This window comes from Podarcis pityusensis, assembly GCF_964106645.2.
Source record: "Podarcis pityusensis genome assembly, chromosome: 1".
In the NCBI taxonomy this organism is placed as follows: Eukaryota; Metazoa; Chordata; class Lepidosauria; order Squamata; family Lacertidae; genus Podarcis; species Podarcis pityusensis.
The window spans coordinates 19,910,909-19,926,518 of NC_138028.1; the positions used below are offsets into that span (position 1 = coordinate 19,910,909).

Sequence of the window (15,610 nt, forward strand, 5' to 3'; positions counted from 1 at the left end):
TACTCCATCCCTTCCTGGACGCTCTTCACATCACTGACCAGAGCATGATAAGAAGACCCCTGGTTCTGCTGGACTACTTCTCCTTTGTCTTTTAAATTTCCCAAAGCTCCATATTCTCTCTTTACACATCCAGCTTGTAGTGTAAAGAGAGATGGCATCTTGGCAATACAATTGTTGCGTCACTGCAAGTTTCTCTAGACGACTCATAAAATGTCAAAAAATACCGAAGGTCTGTAATGGATTAGACCACAGCAGATCATCTGGTAGAGAAACAAATTGAATGAGGTGACCTTCTAGTAGATAATTTTGTCTTCCTCCCTAATCAATGTATTTGCTTTCTGTAGAATTGTAGAGTTGGAAGGGACCCTGAGGGTCATCTAGTCCAACCCCCTGCAATGCAGGGATTTTAATTACTTGTGAAATATACTTGCATTTCACCACTGCCTTTTATTTTGCTATAGCTGCTAATGTTTAACTCTGAAAGACAAGGAAACAAGCTGCACCCTCTCTCCTGCCTTCAGCTCCATTACAAGCACTCGGATAACAGAGGGCCTCAGGTAGATCAGAAAATATTTTGAATAAAAACAATTGAAATCTTTATTCCAAGTTGTGTGTATGTAGCTCTGTAGAAAATTCTGTATTTTGCTGCTGACTTTTTATTTTTATTTTTTGTGTGTGACAGGGTAGCCAAGGGAGATTGAGCTCTGTCCCCCAGAAAGCAGATTTGCAAATCAAGTTGAGTCCAGCTTTCTGTGAATTAGATATCAGCATTGTGGACAGACTAAATTCACTGCTTCAGCCGCAGAAGTTAACCACAGTGGAGATGATGGCATCACACATGTACACCTCCTACAACAAACACATTAGCCTGGTAAAGTAATTGTAATTTTATCACTGATAAAAGGGAAATGACAAGATGGCATGTGGCAGCTTTTATCTGTCAGGTTCACACTTCCATGTAAATAATTTAATAAATAATTTTACAGTGCAAGGTTTTGTCCCACTCAGAAGTTGATTAATTGCAACTCAGTGTGTGAACGTCATTGAAAAGTTTAGGGAGGCGAGATGGAACAAAAGTTGTACCAGTGTTATTTGATCTATGATGAACCATTTTTTGCAGTATAACAGCTATTTGCTTAGACCTTTGTTAATTGGCTTTAGCCAGTGCTCCCACATTAAACAACAAATACTGTTAAGAGTGCTTGAAATGTACAATGAAGCATTAAAAATGACTGTGACTTTGTATAATTTATACTAATTTGTACATGTTTGCTGTAATGCAATGGACTGTGGACATAACTGCTTTTGACTGCCGTGCTTGAATCCCCATCAAAGCGTCTCTTGAAGGTGGGAGGTGATCCAAAACCTTGTGAGATGTGAAATTCAGCTGTGTCTGTTAGCCAGCAGAATGGACACCATTGCCGGAATAGATTCTTCCTTTCCCTGCACACCTCCAAAATCCACTCCAGAAAGTTTGGTGTGTGTGCTCCAAAGAAAATTTGGAAGGGGTTGCTCATGTGACATTGGATGTTGCCCCTTAAGTTGTGTTTTTTGCCCCTCAGAATTGTTCTAAAAATATTTGTTTGCCCTCCCCTTACTTTGCAATTGTTTCAGCACAAGGCATTTGCTGAAGTTTTCCTGGACGATTCCCGTACTCCTGCAAATTGCAAAATGTCGGTACAAGTGACTGCACCAGCTTTGAAGCTCTCAGTTCGCTTCCCAATTCCTGACCTGCGGTCAGACCCAGAACGAGGACCTTGGTTCAAGAAATCGCTTCAGAAAGAAATTCTTCATTTAGAATTTGCAGATATGGAACTCAAAACCGAGTTTACAGGAGGACCAACTCCAGAGCAAGTTAAATTTGAGCTCACTTTTAAAGAGCTAACTGGTAAGCGAAGGGATCTCTATTGGTTGCAATAGATGGTTGTAGCCAGTGCTTTTCGTTTGAGGTGCCATATATTGATAAAAGTGCAGTGGATGCCAGCACAAAATGGCTGGCATGGGAAGTGAAAAAAAGGGTTGCTGGTACTCAGCACCACTTAGTACTGTTGCACCTACCCACCCAAAATCCTGGTTGTAGCTACGTTGTTCCTGGGCAATATGAGGGACCTATTAGTAAGATGATACTTATTTATTGTTCCAGTTTCTATTATTATAGGAATATGCAGACTTTCTTCGGAGAGAATGGAAAGGAAGACAGTTTTCATATATATAGCATATGAGATTACAGGGAAATTTGCTTGTTACTACTTTTTTTGCAACTTTAGACAAAGCCCAATAAATCTTTGGCATTTGAGACACAACTGTTACATGATAGTTAGGGATATTTGGTCTTGAGTAATCATAGTAGTCTGCAATCCTCTTTTGATGCCGGAGGAGTTCACTATCTAAATTATTTTCAGAGCTAACAAGGAGCTACTTTTCCATTCTTTGTGATGGAAAAGGAAAAATTGTTTCCAAAAGGCTGATTTTGTGTCACTGCTAAATGAAGAAGCTAATCTCTTCATGATTAAATGGCTATGCAGTTAGTCCTAGGCATGCACAACATAATCTTCTCCGGTTTCACCATAGCATCATTTCAAGAAGGCAAAGAGGAATCAGCTGTACAATTTTTTCAAGTTTCCAGTGGTGTAGTTGGAGAGATGATCTCATCAGACAACTTTGACTGGCCACGGTAAAACAAAATACTATTTGTTCTCTGTGTAAATCCTAACCGCTTATGATGTGCTGCTGCTGAAAAAACTGTAACTGTTTAGAGCAGAGTTAAATCAAATCTAGGTTGTGTTGGTCTGGTAATTAAGTACTCTTGATGTTGGAATGGTGTTTTTCTCCCATCAATGATTATGGCCTGAATGTGACCGCTCTTGCTCTTCCATAGACCCAAGGCCATCATAACCACTACTAAAAACATCTATAATATGTAGACATTTAAAAACTATTTTTGACAGTACTTAGCAAAACAGCAGAAATAACAGAACTATAATGAAAAGACGACAGTGTGGGTCTCATTTGGAAAATATATTTAATGTCTGAGATAAAATGAGAACACTCAGGAGGAGGTTTTATTAATCCAGCATAAACCCATGCTTGTCTCTTTCTACTGTAGGACTAAGGGTTACTAAAGGTACTCTTATTTCCCCCACTATAAGCACGTCCAGTTTGTTAATATCAGTTATATAGTCACTTCCAGTGTTTCAGTGCTGCCCAGGAGACTGGTCTTCCTCACTCTTAATACACAGGGTTCGGAACTGCAGAAAGCTGAGAAACAATTCATGCTTGACACATATTCTGTCTACTTAGGGGAAGTACATTTATATAACATGGAAATAGATTTTGTGTGTGTCGGAAATAGCTGTAGAAACTTTTATGAGAACCTTTTCATTGCCACAAAACACGTAACTATTTCTGGAATTAGTCACAGTTTCCTCCTTTTATTTGACTATTAGGATTGTACTTAAAATAAACCCACTGGCTGTGCACTCCATTCTGGAAAGGATAGCTCCTGAGGATGAAGAGGAGGTTGATGGTCATTTTCAAGAAGAGGAAGAAGGAGGATCTCACTCCCTGAAGGACGTGTGTGATCTTAGAAGACCAAAGCCATCTCCCTTTTCCTCTCGTCGAGTCATGTTTGAGAATGAAGAAGTAAGCACAAAGGGCTTATCTGTATGGCATTTTTTGCATCCAGTTGCTGTATTCAGTTTCAGCAAATAATTAGCCATCGTAAATTGCTCAACTTATGCTGTTTGGTTAGTTGGTATGGTCTCAACAAATCACTGCAAACCATTTCCCCAAGGCAAGCCTGTGTAACTTACATGAGCATCTAAAAACAATATGAAGTAATACGTTGTTCTTTACTCTGTTGTTATTTCCTGTGTTGTTTTTAGTTGCTCTGTCATTGCATTTTGTACATTGCACTGAGACATGTTTGAGGAAGGCTAATAATAACCACAGATTATACCTGAGATGATGTTTTTATTTCTAGATGGTGATGCCAGGAGACGCACTGGAGATGACTGAGTTTCAGGATAAAGCAATCAGCAATTCTCATTATGTACTGGAGCTCATGTTACCAAATGTGTATTTAGCATTCCCAAACAAGACGTTTTATGAAAAGCTATATAATCGGTAAGTATAAGCACAAGCTTTCATGGTTTGCGTGACCCATGATTTGGATCCAGAGGAGGCCTTTTTTGAGCAGAAGGCAGGGGAAAGCTCTTTCCACCACTTCCACCCTACAGCTAATGCCACCTCTCACTTCCCTTTCCTGCTTTGGGCTAGGATCACCACTAGCCCCTTTACAGGTTCCACATACAGTGGTACCACGGGTTAAGTACTTAATTCGTTCTGGAGGTCCGTTCTTAACCTGAAACTGTTCTTAACCCGAAGCACCACTTTAGCTAATGGGGCATCCTGCTGCTGCCGCACCGCAGGAGCACGATTTCTGTTCTCATCCTGAAGCAAAGTTCTTAACCCGAGGTACTCTTTCTGGGTTAGCGGAGTCTGTAACCTGAAGCGTATGTAACCCGAGGTACCACTGTAATGCCTGTTCCATAGCTGTAATAAATCCAGACAGTCAAACCTCGGTTGTCAAATGTAATCCGTTCCCGAAGATCGCTCGACTTCTGAAACCTTTGACAATCGAGGCGCGGCTTCCGATTAGTTGCAAGAGCTTCTTGCATTCAAGCAGAAGCCACGTTGGGCGTTCGGGTTCTGAAAAATGTTTGAAAACCGGATCATTTACTTCCGGGTTTTCGGCATTCGGGATCCAAAACTTTCGAAAAGGGAGCCTTTCAAGAACCAAGATTTGACTGTATTCTAGTCTGCCCAGCCTGTTGACATCAGGCAGGTGCTTTTAATGTAGTCTTTTGGGTGCCTGCTTAAAGCATTTTTGCTTAGGCAAGCCCATCCAGATACATAGTAGTTGATGTGCTTCAATCTTTTCCTGTTACTTTTAATTCTCTCTTAAATATTTTTATGTATTTGTTTTCACCTTTGCATAGGTAATTTAAATATTGCTTGTAAACCACTTAGGTGTTTTACTGTAATCAAGCATCATATACATTTCGTTAAGTTAAATAAAATAAACCCATTCTCAGTTCATTTTTCCAGATCACAGACCTGCCTTTGTTCAAGTTCTTCCAGGTTCAAATTAATATATGCCTGTATTTCCCTCCCTTTGTAGGATCAGTAATGATTTATTACTATGGGAACCCACAGCTCCATCTCCTGTAGAAACATTTGAAAATATTTCTTACGGTGTTGGACTTTCAGTGGCCAGCCAGCTGATCAACACATTCAGTAAAGACAGTCAGTTCAAATCTACTATTCACTATGGTAATATACTATAAACATCTTACTGAATTATTATGTTTAAGCATATAAAAGTCCAAGTGTATCTCTAATACAGCTGAAGCTACTGAATTGATAGAGGGAGAAACTATACATAAAGGTGTTACTTACTGTTCCTGAAGGAAAATTTAAAATCTGCTTATTTTTTAGCATCCTTATTTTTTAAAAAATGTGGTTTCACTTTCTATGATAAGCTGTTTCTTGTACATGGTTAAAGATTCACTTGTTTTTTGCTTTGCCTTTTGTAGATGATGATAGTGGGTCTGAGGAAGAAACACTCCAATATTTTTCCACCGTTGATCCAAACTACTGTTCCCGGAGAAAGAAAAAAACTGAATCCCAGAACAGGAACACGCAGAGTTTTCTGTCACTTCTTTTGAACATTAACCATGGATTAGTGTCAATATTCACTGATGTCAAGGTATGACATCTAGGGTCAGAGAACCCATAATAGCTTGACTAGAGTTGTTATTTTGACTATACTGCATAAACCACTATGGTAGCACGTTGATCGTTCATAGTATGTTAGGGATGATGTTGTTTTTTGTTTTAAAGGATGGGATTGCTTCAGATAAAGTGTGGACTAAGCAGAGGAATCTTTTCAGACAACCTATAATTCTCTGATTCTTTCTCCAGCAGGACGATGGGAGTGTATGTGAAGACAAACATGGGGAATTTTGGTTTGAGTTCAGTAGTGGGTCGCTGTTCTGTGTGACAAAGTATGAAGGCTTTGAAGACCAGCATTACATCTGTCTCCATTCCAGTAGCCTCAGCTTATATCATCAAGGTATGAAATGTCAGTGTAGAAATAATGTTTGTGTTCCAAGCTATAAAAAGGTAAGGGGTTGAGTAAGGGAGAAAATGAGTGATTGTCATCTAGCAAGTTATACAAAACCTTGACAGCTAGGGTTTGTGGGCCTTACAGTTTGAAGATCAGTGAGAAGCAACTCCTCCTTCCAATATATGTTCCTCAAATAATTTTGATTTGATTTGATTTGATTTGATTTAATATTCTAGAGCACTTGCCTTTCAGTCCCCCCCCCCCCCCATTACAAATATATGAATCCAAATTGGGAATTATTACTTCTTTACAAATGTAAGTCTGCTGCAGTCCAATTTATCCACCACTACTGCGTTCCTTAAGCATATGGAAAGAAATGTACTCATAATATGTCTAAGGAGCTAGTCATGGTGCTTATGTGAAACACAGGAGGGTGAATTGCTAATAACAACCAAATCAGAGCTGACATATAGAAAGTTTTTTCTAAGTACACCTATGGTTGCGAAACCTTCTATTTGTACAGTAAGAAAGTTGTGTTGGATGTCTGCAGGTATTTCTGAAGGCTGCCTTTCCTAGAAGAGAACTACTCCAAAATGCATTGTTCTGTTTTTAAAATAAGTATAGTATTTCTGTTTGTCAATATACATAACAGAAGAAATTGCTGATGATTGATAAGATTTTAGAAATCTTCCCTGCAGTTTTACTTAACGAAGTTTGGGTGTTTAGAGCATCAGCCAGATGTTAGCAAGTTTTAGAGTAAAATATGTGGATTTTTTGTACCTCAATTCAAAATGTCTTTGAAGGACCATCTAACCACAAAGCCGTCTTTCTGCAGGCGTGGTGGATGGAGTTGTCTGTCCATCTGAAGTAAGGCTGCCAAGTGCAACGCCACCCCATTGGTTAGAGCCTACTATTTACTTTTCCGAAGAAGAAGGTCTCAGTAGGGCTTCCTCAGATGGTGTGGGAGTGGACTGCTTAAGCATGTTGTCTGTTGCAGTTAAGATACAATCAAATAAGTTGGAGACCAATACAAAGGTTTGTATTTAGAAATTAATATCTATATATCTATATCTGTATATGCTCTGAAAGTATTTACATGAATACTTTGGATGAACTTGTTTTTGTAGGAGTTTTTAGTTGCTGTTGGACTAAGAGGAGCCACTCTTCAACACAGAGTACTTCCTTCAGGTTTAAGCTGGCATGAACAGGTATGTTAATTTGCTAAATGTTCTATGGTCTATCTGGAGATCATTCTCGGGGGGGGGGCTATATGTTCTAACGTAGAGTATTCCTACTGAGTATTGCAGTTGCTGTAAGCTTGCTTTGTGTGGCTCAGTCCTGTATAACTGGGAATCCCCGTACTTCTGAGTAAAATATGCCTTTACAATAAATATATTATCCATCTCTTCTCCTTTTTATATAGTCTGCAAAATCTTTCAGTGACAGCTGATGTTACCTTACTTGATTAGAATACAGTGGGCCTATCTTTACACTTTTGTAATTGTAGATTTTGTATTTTTTGAACATTTCTGATGAGCCTGTGTTGGGATATAATCCTCCAGCTTCTGTTACAACTTTTCACGTCCATCTCTGGAGTTGTGCCCTGAATTATAGGTAAGCTAAACAAATAAAGTGTTTGAATCAGCCTATTAAGTCAACTGTTGTCCTGAACCAGTTGCTTTAATATTCAGTTTGTCAAATTTATTTATGGTCACTTGAATTTCTGAACTACTTGCTTTCCAAATATGTTTCAAATAATGTTTTAATTTTATTTTTGGGTAGGCCTCTGTTTTTGCCAACTAGATCACTTCTTACCGTTGAAACATTTAGCATTTCAAGTAGTGTGGCACTGGATAAATCATCTTCTACTCTCAGGTAAAGTTTGTTAAGAACTTTAACAAATCCCACATTTAACTTATATTTCTTTCAACATTTACAAAATTGTTGGAAAATATAATTCCTTTAAAAAACATCCTTTTTGTTATAGAATAATCTTGGATGAGGCTGCTTTGCATCTGTCTGACAAGTGTAATGTTGCAGTGAATCTCCAAAGAGGTAAGTGCATTTCAGCTTTTAAAGGGATTCATACAATTCCAAGTAACTAGTAAGGATATTAAAAGGTGTTTTTATGTTAAGCAACTGTTAGCTGAGCTGGACATGATTGTCTGATGTAGCATGATGGAGGAAAGAAGATTTGTCGTTTTGAATTTCCCATGCATGTGATTCTTGTCTAGTTATGGTCAACATATTAGAATAAAATAGCCAAACTGCATCCCAGTATATTAATGAATTCTGGATTTATTGCTGGACAACTGTAAAGTTGTCCATGGAAGCACAAGCCAAAATTGGCCACTAAAATAGTCATTCTAAAATCATTCCCATTCATAAGACACAAAAAAACAACTGCTGTGGTGGGGGCGCTGTCTACTCATTTTCTGTAGTTTAGAAAGGGCTTGAGCTTCAGTCGTAAAACAATCCATCATCATGAAGGCATTTGAGGGCTTAAATATGAGGCATAAGCAGCAATTCAGGAGTTTAGCAGATAATTATTTTGTTTTCTTCAGATTATGTTCGAGTTATGGACATGGGACTCTTAGAACTGACTATAAGGGCAGTGAAACCTGGATCTGATGGAGAGAGAGTAAGGAATTGAGTTAAAATATAAAAGCTAAATTATGTCTGGTTTAAGTTTTGGAGTGTGTGTGTGTGTTTTCGGTCCCAGCTCCTGCCCACCTAGCAGTTCGAAAGCACCCCTAAGTGCAAGTAGATAAATAGGTACCGCTTTATAGCGGGAAGGTAAATGGCGTTTCCGTGTGCTGCGCTGGTGCCGGCTCGCCAGAGCAGCTTCGTCACGCTGGCCACGTGACCCGGAAGTGTCTCCGGACAGCGCTGGCCCCCGGCCTCTTAAGTGAGATGGGCGCACAACCCTAGAGTCGGACACGACTGGCCCGTACGGGCAGGGGTACCTTTACCTTTACATTTTTATAATAAAGCTTTGGCCTTTGAGATACTTGTTCAAAAAAGTGTGATTGAAATTAACTTTGGCTCTTAAACATACTGGGTCATTTTCTAAACACATATGTCTGGTTCCTTGATCGTACATTCAGGACTGACTTAAGAAAAGTGCATCTTCTGCTGGTGTCGGACATGATTTTGAATTATTGTCTGTTTAGAGTAAGCCACGTTTTGAACTCCATTGTTCCAGTGATGTGATCCACATTAGAACGTGCTCAGATTCCTGTGCTGCGTTAATGAATCTTATCCAGTATATTGCAAGTTACGGTGATCTGAATCCGCCTGCGAAGATGGAGAATACTTGTGGAGCGACCAAGCAAAATGTTAAGGTATGAAAAGGCATCTCTCTCTCTCTCTCTCTCTCTCTCTCTCTGTTTCCATTCACCATAAATTTTTATGGCCTGGCTTTGTCCACAGTTGTGAAAACTGTTAATTACACAAAGCTTTTGGGGGGGGGGGGAGATTATTATCCCTACTAATTCACAATAGGCTATGTCTTACCTTGCATGGGCTGGGCTGGCTTTCAGATGTCATTATTTGTATTGGTAGTCAGAATATTTTGCAAATATTCTGAAAGCTGTCATATGGGGTAGCAATCACAATTTCAGTTAATTTGTTTAGCTTGAAAAGAAATACAGTGGTACCTCGGGTTAAGTACTTAATTCGTTCCGGAGGTCCGTTCTTAACTGGAACTGTTCTTAACCTGAAGCACCACTTTAGCTAATGGGGCCTCCTGCTGCTGCCACACTGCTGCGGCGCAATTTCTGTTCTCATCCTGAAGCAAAGTTCTTAACCCGAGGTACTCTTTCTGGGTTAGCGGAGTCTGTAACCTGAAGCGTATGTAACCCGAGGTACCACTGTAACCTAACATTGGTTCCCAAGTGGATGGGTTGGTTCCTTCAACTGACGGCATTGGCTACTAGGAGGGTTGATTATTAATAGCTAACCTCTGGACCGGAGCATTGAATCTGTCTAGATCAGTGGTGGCGAACGTATGGCATGCATGCCAGAGAGGGCACTGAGAGCCCTCTCTGTGGGCACGCGTGCCATCATCCCAGCAGGGCCATAGCTTCCGTGCTGGGAGTGGGGGGGGGAGGAGGAGGAGGAGGAGGAAAGGGCTCACGGGGAGTGGAGGCAGGGATCTTTCAGAAGTCGAGTGGAGGCTTCACACAGAGATCCCCGCCTCCACTCCTGCTTGCATGCAAGTAGGAGCGGGATTGGGCAGCTCCTGGCTGCCTTCAGGTGGTGCGGAGGCTCTCAGATGCAGCTTCCGGGCTGCCTCCACCTTCCCCAACGCCAGCAACTATTCCGCCTGGCTGCCTTCACAGGGTTGCAGGTGATCTGATGCGGAGGTGGGGGCTCCTTTCAACTTCTCCCTTGAGTGGAGTGCAGCCGTGAACCCCTCAACAAAGTGTGACAGAGCCTGCACCTCCCCATCTTAGCAGCCCCGATCCAGCTCCTGTTCCCGTGCAAGCAGCAACGCTGCCTAGCGGAGCAGCCCAACCCCACTCCTACTTGCCTGCAAACAGGAGCAGGCTGGGGGGGGGGGAGGGTGACGGCAACATCCCTTGCCTGCTCACTTGCCGCCCTGGCCCAGCCTTCTTTCACTCAGCGCCGGGGCCGCCAGAGCTGGAGGATGGGGTGGTTGCTGTTGTGCTGGCGGCAGCGGGACCCAGCGCTGGAGGGTGGCAGGTGCCTGCTTGGTTGCCGCCCAGCCTGCCTTCCCTCACTAGGAAAACAGATGTGTAGCACCCCAAATGGAAGTTATACTCAGAACAGAGCATGTTCGGCTTCTGAAAAACGTTCCAAAACCAGAACACTCATTTCTGGGTTTGAAGTGTTCAGGTTCCAAGTAGTTTGAGAACTAAGCTGTTCGAATACTGAAGTACCACTGTATTTATTTTTCCCAATTTGAACTGTATTTATTCCCCACCCCCACCCCAGTGGTGATTTTATTGAGTCAAAATGAGAGTACCCCTAAACATTTTTTTAAGAAAAAAAAAAGCACTGAGTTATATCATAAAATTATATATCAATGGAAAGATAATTTAATGAAGAATGTAATGCAATAACTTTTATGGAGGATTATTTATTACAACAGCAGTCATAAAGAAGAAACGTGAAACACAGAAAAAAGAGAGATATACAGGTTAAATTGCCGTGTTGGCACTTTGCGATAAATAAGTGGGTTTTGGGTTGCAGTTTGGGCACTCAGTCTCTAAAAGGTTCACCATCACTGATCTAGATCACTTTTGTAAAGTTGAGAAACAACACTCTTGTAGCAAACTAAGCTAGCATGCATCATAGCTACAGATATTTATCAAGAACTGCACTGTATTTCCTTTATAAGTTTAGGTTGGTGTATTCCTTATCTTCCAGGCAGATTTCTCTAGCCGGCCATCATCCCAAGGTCCAATCCTGGCAGAAGCTGACCAACAGATTTTACGTGATTTAATGAGTGATGCTATGGAAGAGATTGAAACCCAGCAGTTTACTTCCCCCTCTAAGCCACAAGCTAATGGTAGATCTTTCCAGGTTTCTTCTGTTTTTAAAGAGATGCCGTTTAAATACAGTATTTCAAATGAATCCTGTTAAATTAGGGTTGCCATACGTCTGGAATTTCCCAGACATATGCGGAATATTGCTATCTCTAGCAGTGTCTGGGTGGAAATCAGAAATATGTCCATGAAAATCTGTGGGCAGTGCTGTTTTGCTGATTTTTCCTAAAAGTAGCTCAAAAACGGTTTTTGCGGATTTGCCAAAGAAAAGCTGAACAACTTTGGGCAAAACTTTTTCTGTCCTGATTTTCACTTTTTGAAATCTGGCAACCCTATGTTAAATGCCTTCTTCTCGTACTTCACCTGCTTAATCTTGATAGATGTGTCTTGTTTCTCTTCTCCCAGGAGTTTTGGATGAAAAGACACAAACGCCAGCACCAACTTGCTCAGATCTCTTCCTGTTTCCTGATGAAAGTGGGAACCTCTCTCAGGAGCCAAGTCCTACTTATGCTTCATTCACTCCCCATATGATTAATGAAGCGATAGGAGATGTACCTTCCGAAAACGATGACTTCTGTATTCTTTTTGCACCGAAAGCTGTTGTCTCTGTAAGGAAAACCTAATGTTAATAAGAAATCAAATGTGAGGGGGAAAATACCTTTTAAAACTCATAGGTTAACTGATTTGGTTAACAGCTGTTGCATGAAGACAGTCTTTTGGATCTGGAGAGCTTCTCACTGGGTCATCCTTCTGGAATGTGACATGACAAATCCATGCAGAGCAGGTTGATAACGCAATTGCTAAACGACCTTAAAGGCAGTTGCTCAAATTGGGCAATAACTCCAGCATGCTGTATATATAGAGAAATGGGTAGTTGCCATTTTGTGCAAAATATAGCATGAGGTCTGCTGCTATGTATTATATATGCATTAGAAGTGCTGTTTTTCGTATTTTGATTGTTAGAATTTGAAGTTATCTTTGGGCAAGGGAAACGAGCCCTTCTGTTTGATTAAAGCAGAGTCAAGCTAAATCAATAGAAAATGCTAGCCCCCAAATTTTACCTGTGTTAGTCTCCAGCTACCTTCTAATTAGCAGAATTGGTCATTTTGAAAGCCGTTCTTTCTTGCCACTGGCCACAGGCAAGTGCCTATTTACAAACCTGCAGTAAACCTAACAACTCGGAGCCAAGCAATATTTATAGTTTTGCCACAGAAAAACAACAACAAATGGATGAATTTTTTTTTAAAAAAAATAGCATTTAATGTGCATGTACTTAATATCCTGTAACTTTTTAGGATAAAGTAGAAGAGCCAGTAGTGAAAACGATGGTTGATGATGCGATCCTGATAAAAGAGAACCATTTCAGTCTGCCAGTAAAGAAGGCAGACACAAACAAAGGTCCGTTGAGATTTCCTATCCCCTTGGTGCGCTACGTTGTGAAAGAAATCTCACTCATTTGGCACCTTTATGGGGGAAAGGACTTTGGAAATGCACCCCCTACATCTCCAGCTAAAAGTTACATGTAAGTACTTCTGGTATTAGTTTATTAAATTCATACCATAGGGAAAAGATGCATTTGTCTTCAAAACATAAAACTGAACCCCATGTCCAGGTGAGGGGTTGTTTTGCCCTTTCTCATTTACTCTCCCTCAGAATAGTCCATTGCTTTTCTCTGCATTCCACCTCTTAAACATGGCAGAAAATTGTTTTTTACCTTCTTACATAGGAAAAAGATGCATTTGTCTTCAGAACATAAAACTCGCTGGGCTAGTGCATAAAGGGGGGGGGGGGAACTGCTTTAGCTTAGTTCCAGCTAGACTTTCCCCTCCTCCACACCTTCAGACAGGGTGTTCTGCGAGGAACTGGATTTTTTAAAAAATGATACTCTTTATTGCAGCTTTTATTCTCCCCCCTCCCCAACATGGTTTACGATTTCTTATATGCTGTCTTGGGAGATCTTGTATCCTAAAAGCAGGATATTAATAATTGCAATAAATAAAATGGCTATTATTTATCTGTGTCAGGACATCATCTCATTCAGTTTGCCCTGGAGCTCCATCTGAGCAAGTAGAAATGGCAGCTTAAAAGTATGCACTCAAATGTGTGGTTTTTTTCCTTCCTGGCTGGCATTCCCTTGAAGCATGTCATTAATTGTTGGTCAAATCTAAGGTGGTGAAAGCAGGCAATGTACTTTCAGTGAGTGTATTCTGAAAGGTTTGTTTTTTAAAAAGCCACTTTACATTTTCCTAATACTTATGGAATGCTTGTCCATCGAGTTCTTTTGAAGAGGAAAATGCAGTCTGGTTGACAGTGGCAGCAAGTTGATTTTCTTTTCTTTTTTTACTCTTCAGTTTGTTTACTATTTATAGAAGCATAAAAATCATCGCCTTACAAAATGTCAAAGTAGTGTTGAGAATACACTGAGAATAAAAGTTATAATAATACAGTCATACCTCGGCTCCCAAATGCCTTGGGAGTCGAACGTTCCGGCTCCCAAACGATAAAAAAACCGGAAGTTTTTCTTTTGGAAACAGAACGTCGGACAGGTCTTCCTAGGCTTCCGATTGGCTGCAGGAGCTTCCTGCAGCCAATCAGAAGCCGTGCTTTGGAAGTCGGAACATTTCAGAAGCTGAACGGACTTCCGGAACGGATTCTGTTCGACTTCCGAGGTACCACTGTAATACAGAACCAAAAGATGACCAGTAGAGCACTGAAACAGTTGTTGCAAGCCAAACTTAAAGTTTAAATGGAAAAACAATACCCTTTCTCCTATTCCAGTAGTCCTCAGAGCTCTCCTTCTCACACACCGACAAGGCATGGACGCAACACAGTCTGTGGTGGAAGAGGAAGGAACCCAGATTTCTTGATGGAAATACAGTTAAGTAAGGTAAGAATAACTGAAATGGCGACAGTTGTTCTTTATTGTTGGGAAGTTCTCTACAACTGATGAGGACCGTATTTGCCCATTTGTTTGGCATGCATAGGATATGAAGCATTACAAAAATACAGAGGCAATGTGACCTTTTCCTCAGGCTCTAAAATCTGAGGAGCTTTTTGTGAGCCATAGCAGTATATACTTGGACCTTTTGAACTTAGAAAGGGCAGAGAGTGGAATGGCCATAGCTGGTGAATGGGCCACAGCTGGAAACAGGCACTCCTTGCCACTGAAGCCAGCTAAACTTATAAGTGACAACTCTGTATCAAGAAGCATTGCAAATGCTACAGGGGGTGGGTCTTAATAGACTTCTTGCCTTTTGCCTTTCCTGGTTATAAGGTCAAATTCCAGCATGAGGTATATCCATCTGGCGAAGCAGAATGTGAGGTCAACCTGCTGGAGCAACCCGTGTCTCGTCAAGTGTTTGTGGTTCAAGATCTTGAGATCAGAGATCGCTTGGCTACATCACAGATGAATAAATTTCTCTACCTCTACTGCAGTAAGGAGATGCCTAGGAAGGCACATTCTAATATGGTAAGGCCGTGTAACAACTTGCTAAATGTGGAAATGATGGGGCTGAGAATAGATGCGGTGTCCACATGCAGCGTAGAAGTATGTGTTCTACTAAAGTTGTGTCTGACCTCCACTGGGACTTGAAAAACAGTCCATAAAAATTCACATACGCAATGGCTACAACTTTTACTGCATGTTGCATTGAATTAGAGTGACAGCAATTTTGACACAAGTTCAAAACACCCAGTAAGAAACATATCAGTAATGATTCTGCTGTAAAGATTCTTTATCTTTTATATATGCTCTCAGAACAATTCACAAATATACGTTCATTTTTATTCAGCTTTTCTTTCTCTCTTCACTTGTTATTTCAGTTGACGGTCAAAGCTTTGCATGTTCGTCCAGAGTCGGGCAGATCACCCCAGGAGTGTTGTTTGCGAGTGTCATTAATGCCACTTCGTCTCAACATTGACCAGGTTGGTTTAGCAAGCAACACTTCTTAGGAAAATATATAGAGAG

The 15,610-nt window shown here is 40.7% G+C and overlaps 1 protein-coding gene across 3 annotated transcripts in view; it reads left to right on the top strand.

The window, feature by feature from the left end:
- ATG2B (autophagy related 2B) overlaps positions 1–15,610 on the top strand; it is a 42,482-nt gene that overhangs the window by 19,373 nt on the left and 7,499 nt on the right. For 2 of the 3 annotated variants that reach the window (XM_081003156.1, XM_081003157.1), the window contains exons 13-34: positions 462–557; positions 683–871; positions 1,615–1,888; positions 2,572–2,674; positions 3,447–3,642; positions 3,983–4,125; positions 5,183–5,334; positions 5,598–5,770; positions 5,986–6,136; positions 6,966–7,165; positions 7,258–7,338; positions 7,638–7,744; positions 7,913–8,005; positions 8,118–8,185; positions 8,695–8,771; positions 9,304–9,474; positions 11,525–11,666; positions 12,049–12,251; positions 12,939–13,165; positions 14,422–14,530; positions 14,918–15,112; positions 15,466–15,567. In XM_081003156.1, the coding sequence (XP_080859282.1) occupies positions 462–557; positions 683–871; positions 1,615–1,888; positions 2,572–2,674; positions 3,447–3,642; positions 3,983–4,125; positions 5,183–5,334; positions 5,598–5,770; positions 5,986–6,136; positions 6,966–7,165; positions 7,258–7,338; positions 7,638–7,744; positions 7,913–8,005; positions 8,118–8,185; positions 8,695–8,771; positions 9,304–9,474; positions 11,525–11,666; positions 12,049–12,251; positions 12,939–13,165; positions 14,422–14,530; positions 14,918–15,112; positions 15,466–15,567 (3,252 nt within the window). The remainder of the gene's footprint in view (positions 1–461; positions 558–682; positions 872–1,614; positions 1,889–2,571; positions 2,675–3,446; positions 3,643–3,982; positions 4,126–5,182; positions 5,335–5,597; positions 5,771–5,985; positions 6,137–6,965; positions 7,166–7,257; positions 7,339–7,637; positions 7,745–7,912; positions 8,006–8,117; positions 8,186–8,694; positions 8,772–9,303; positions 9,475–11,524; positions 11,667–12,048; positions 12,252–12,938; positions 13,166–14,421; positions 14,531–14,917; positions 15,113–15,465; positions 15,568–15,610) is intronic. The other variant, XM_081003158.1, reaches the window with a different exon arrangement.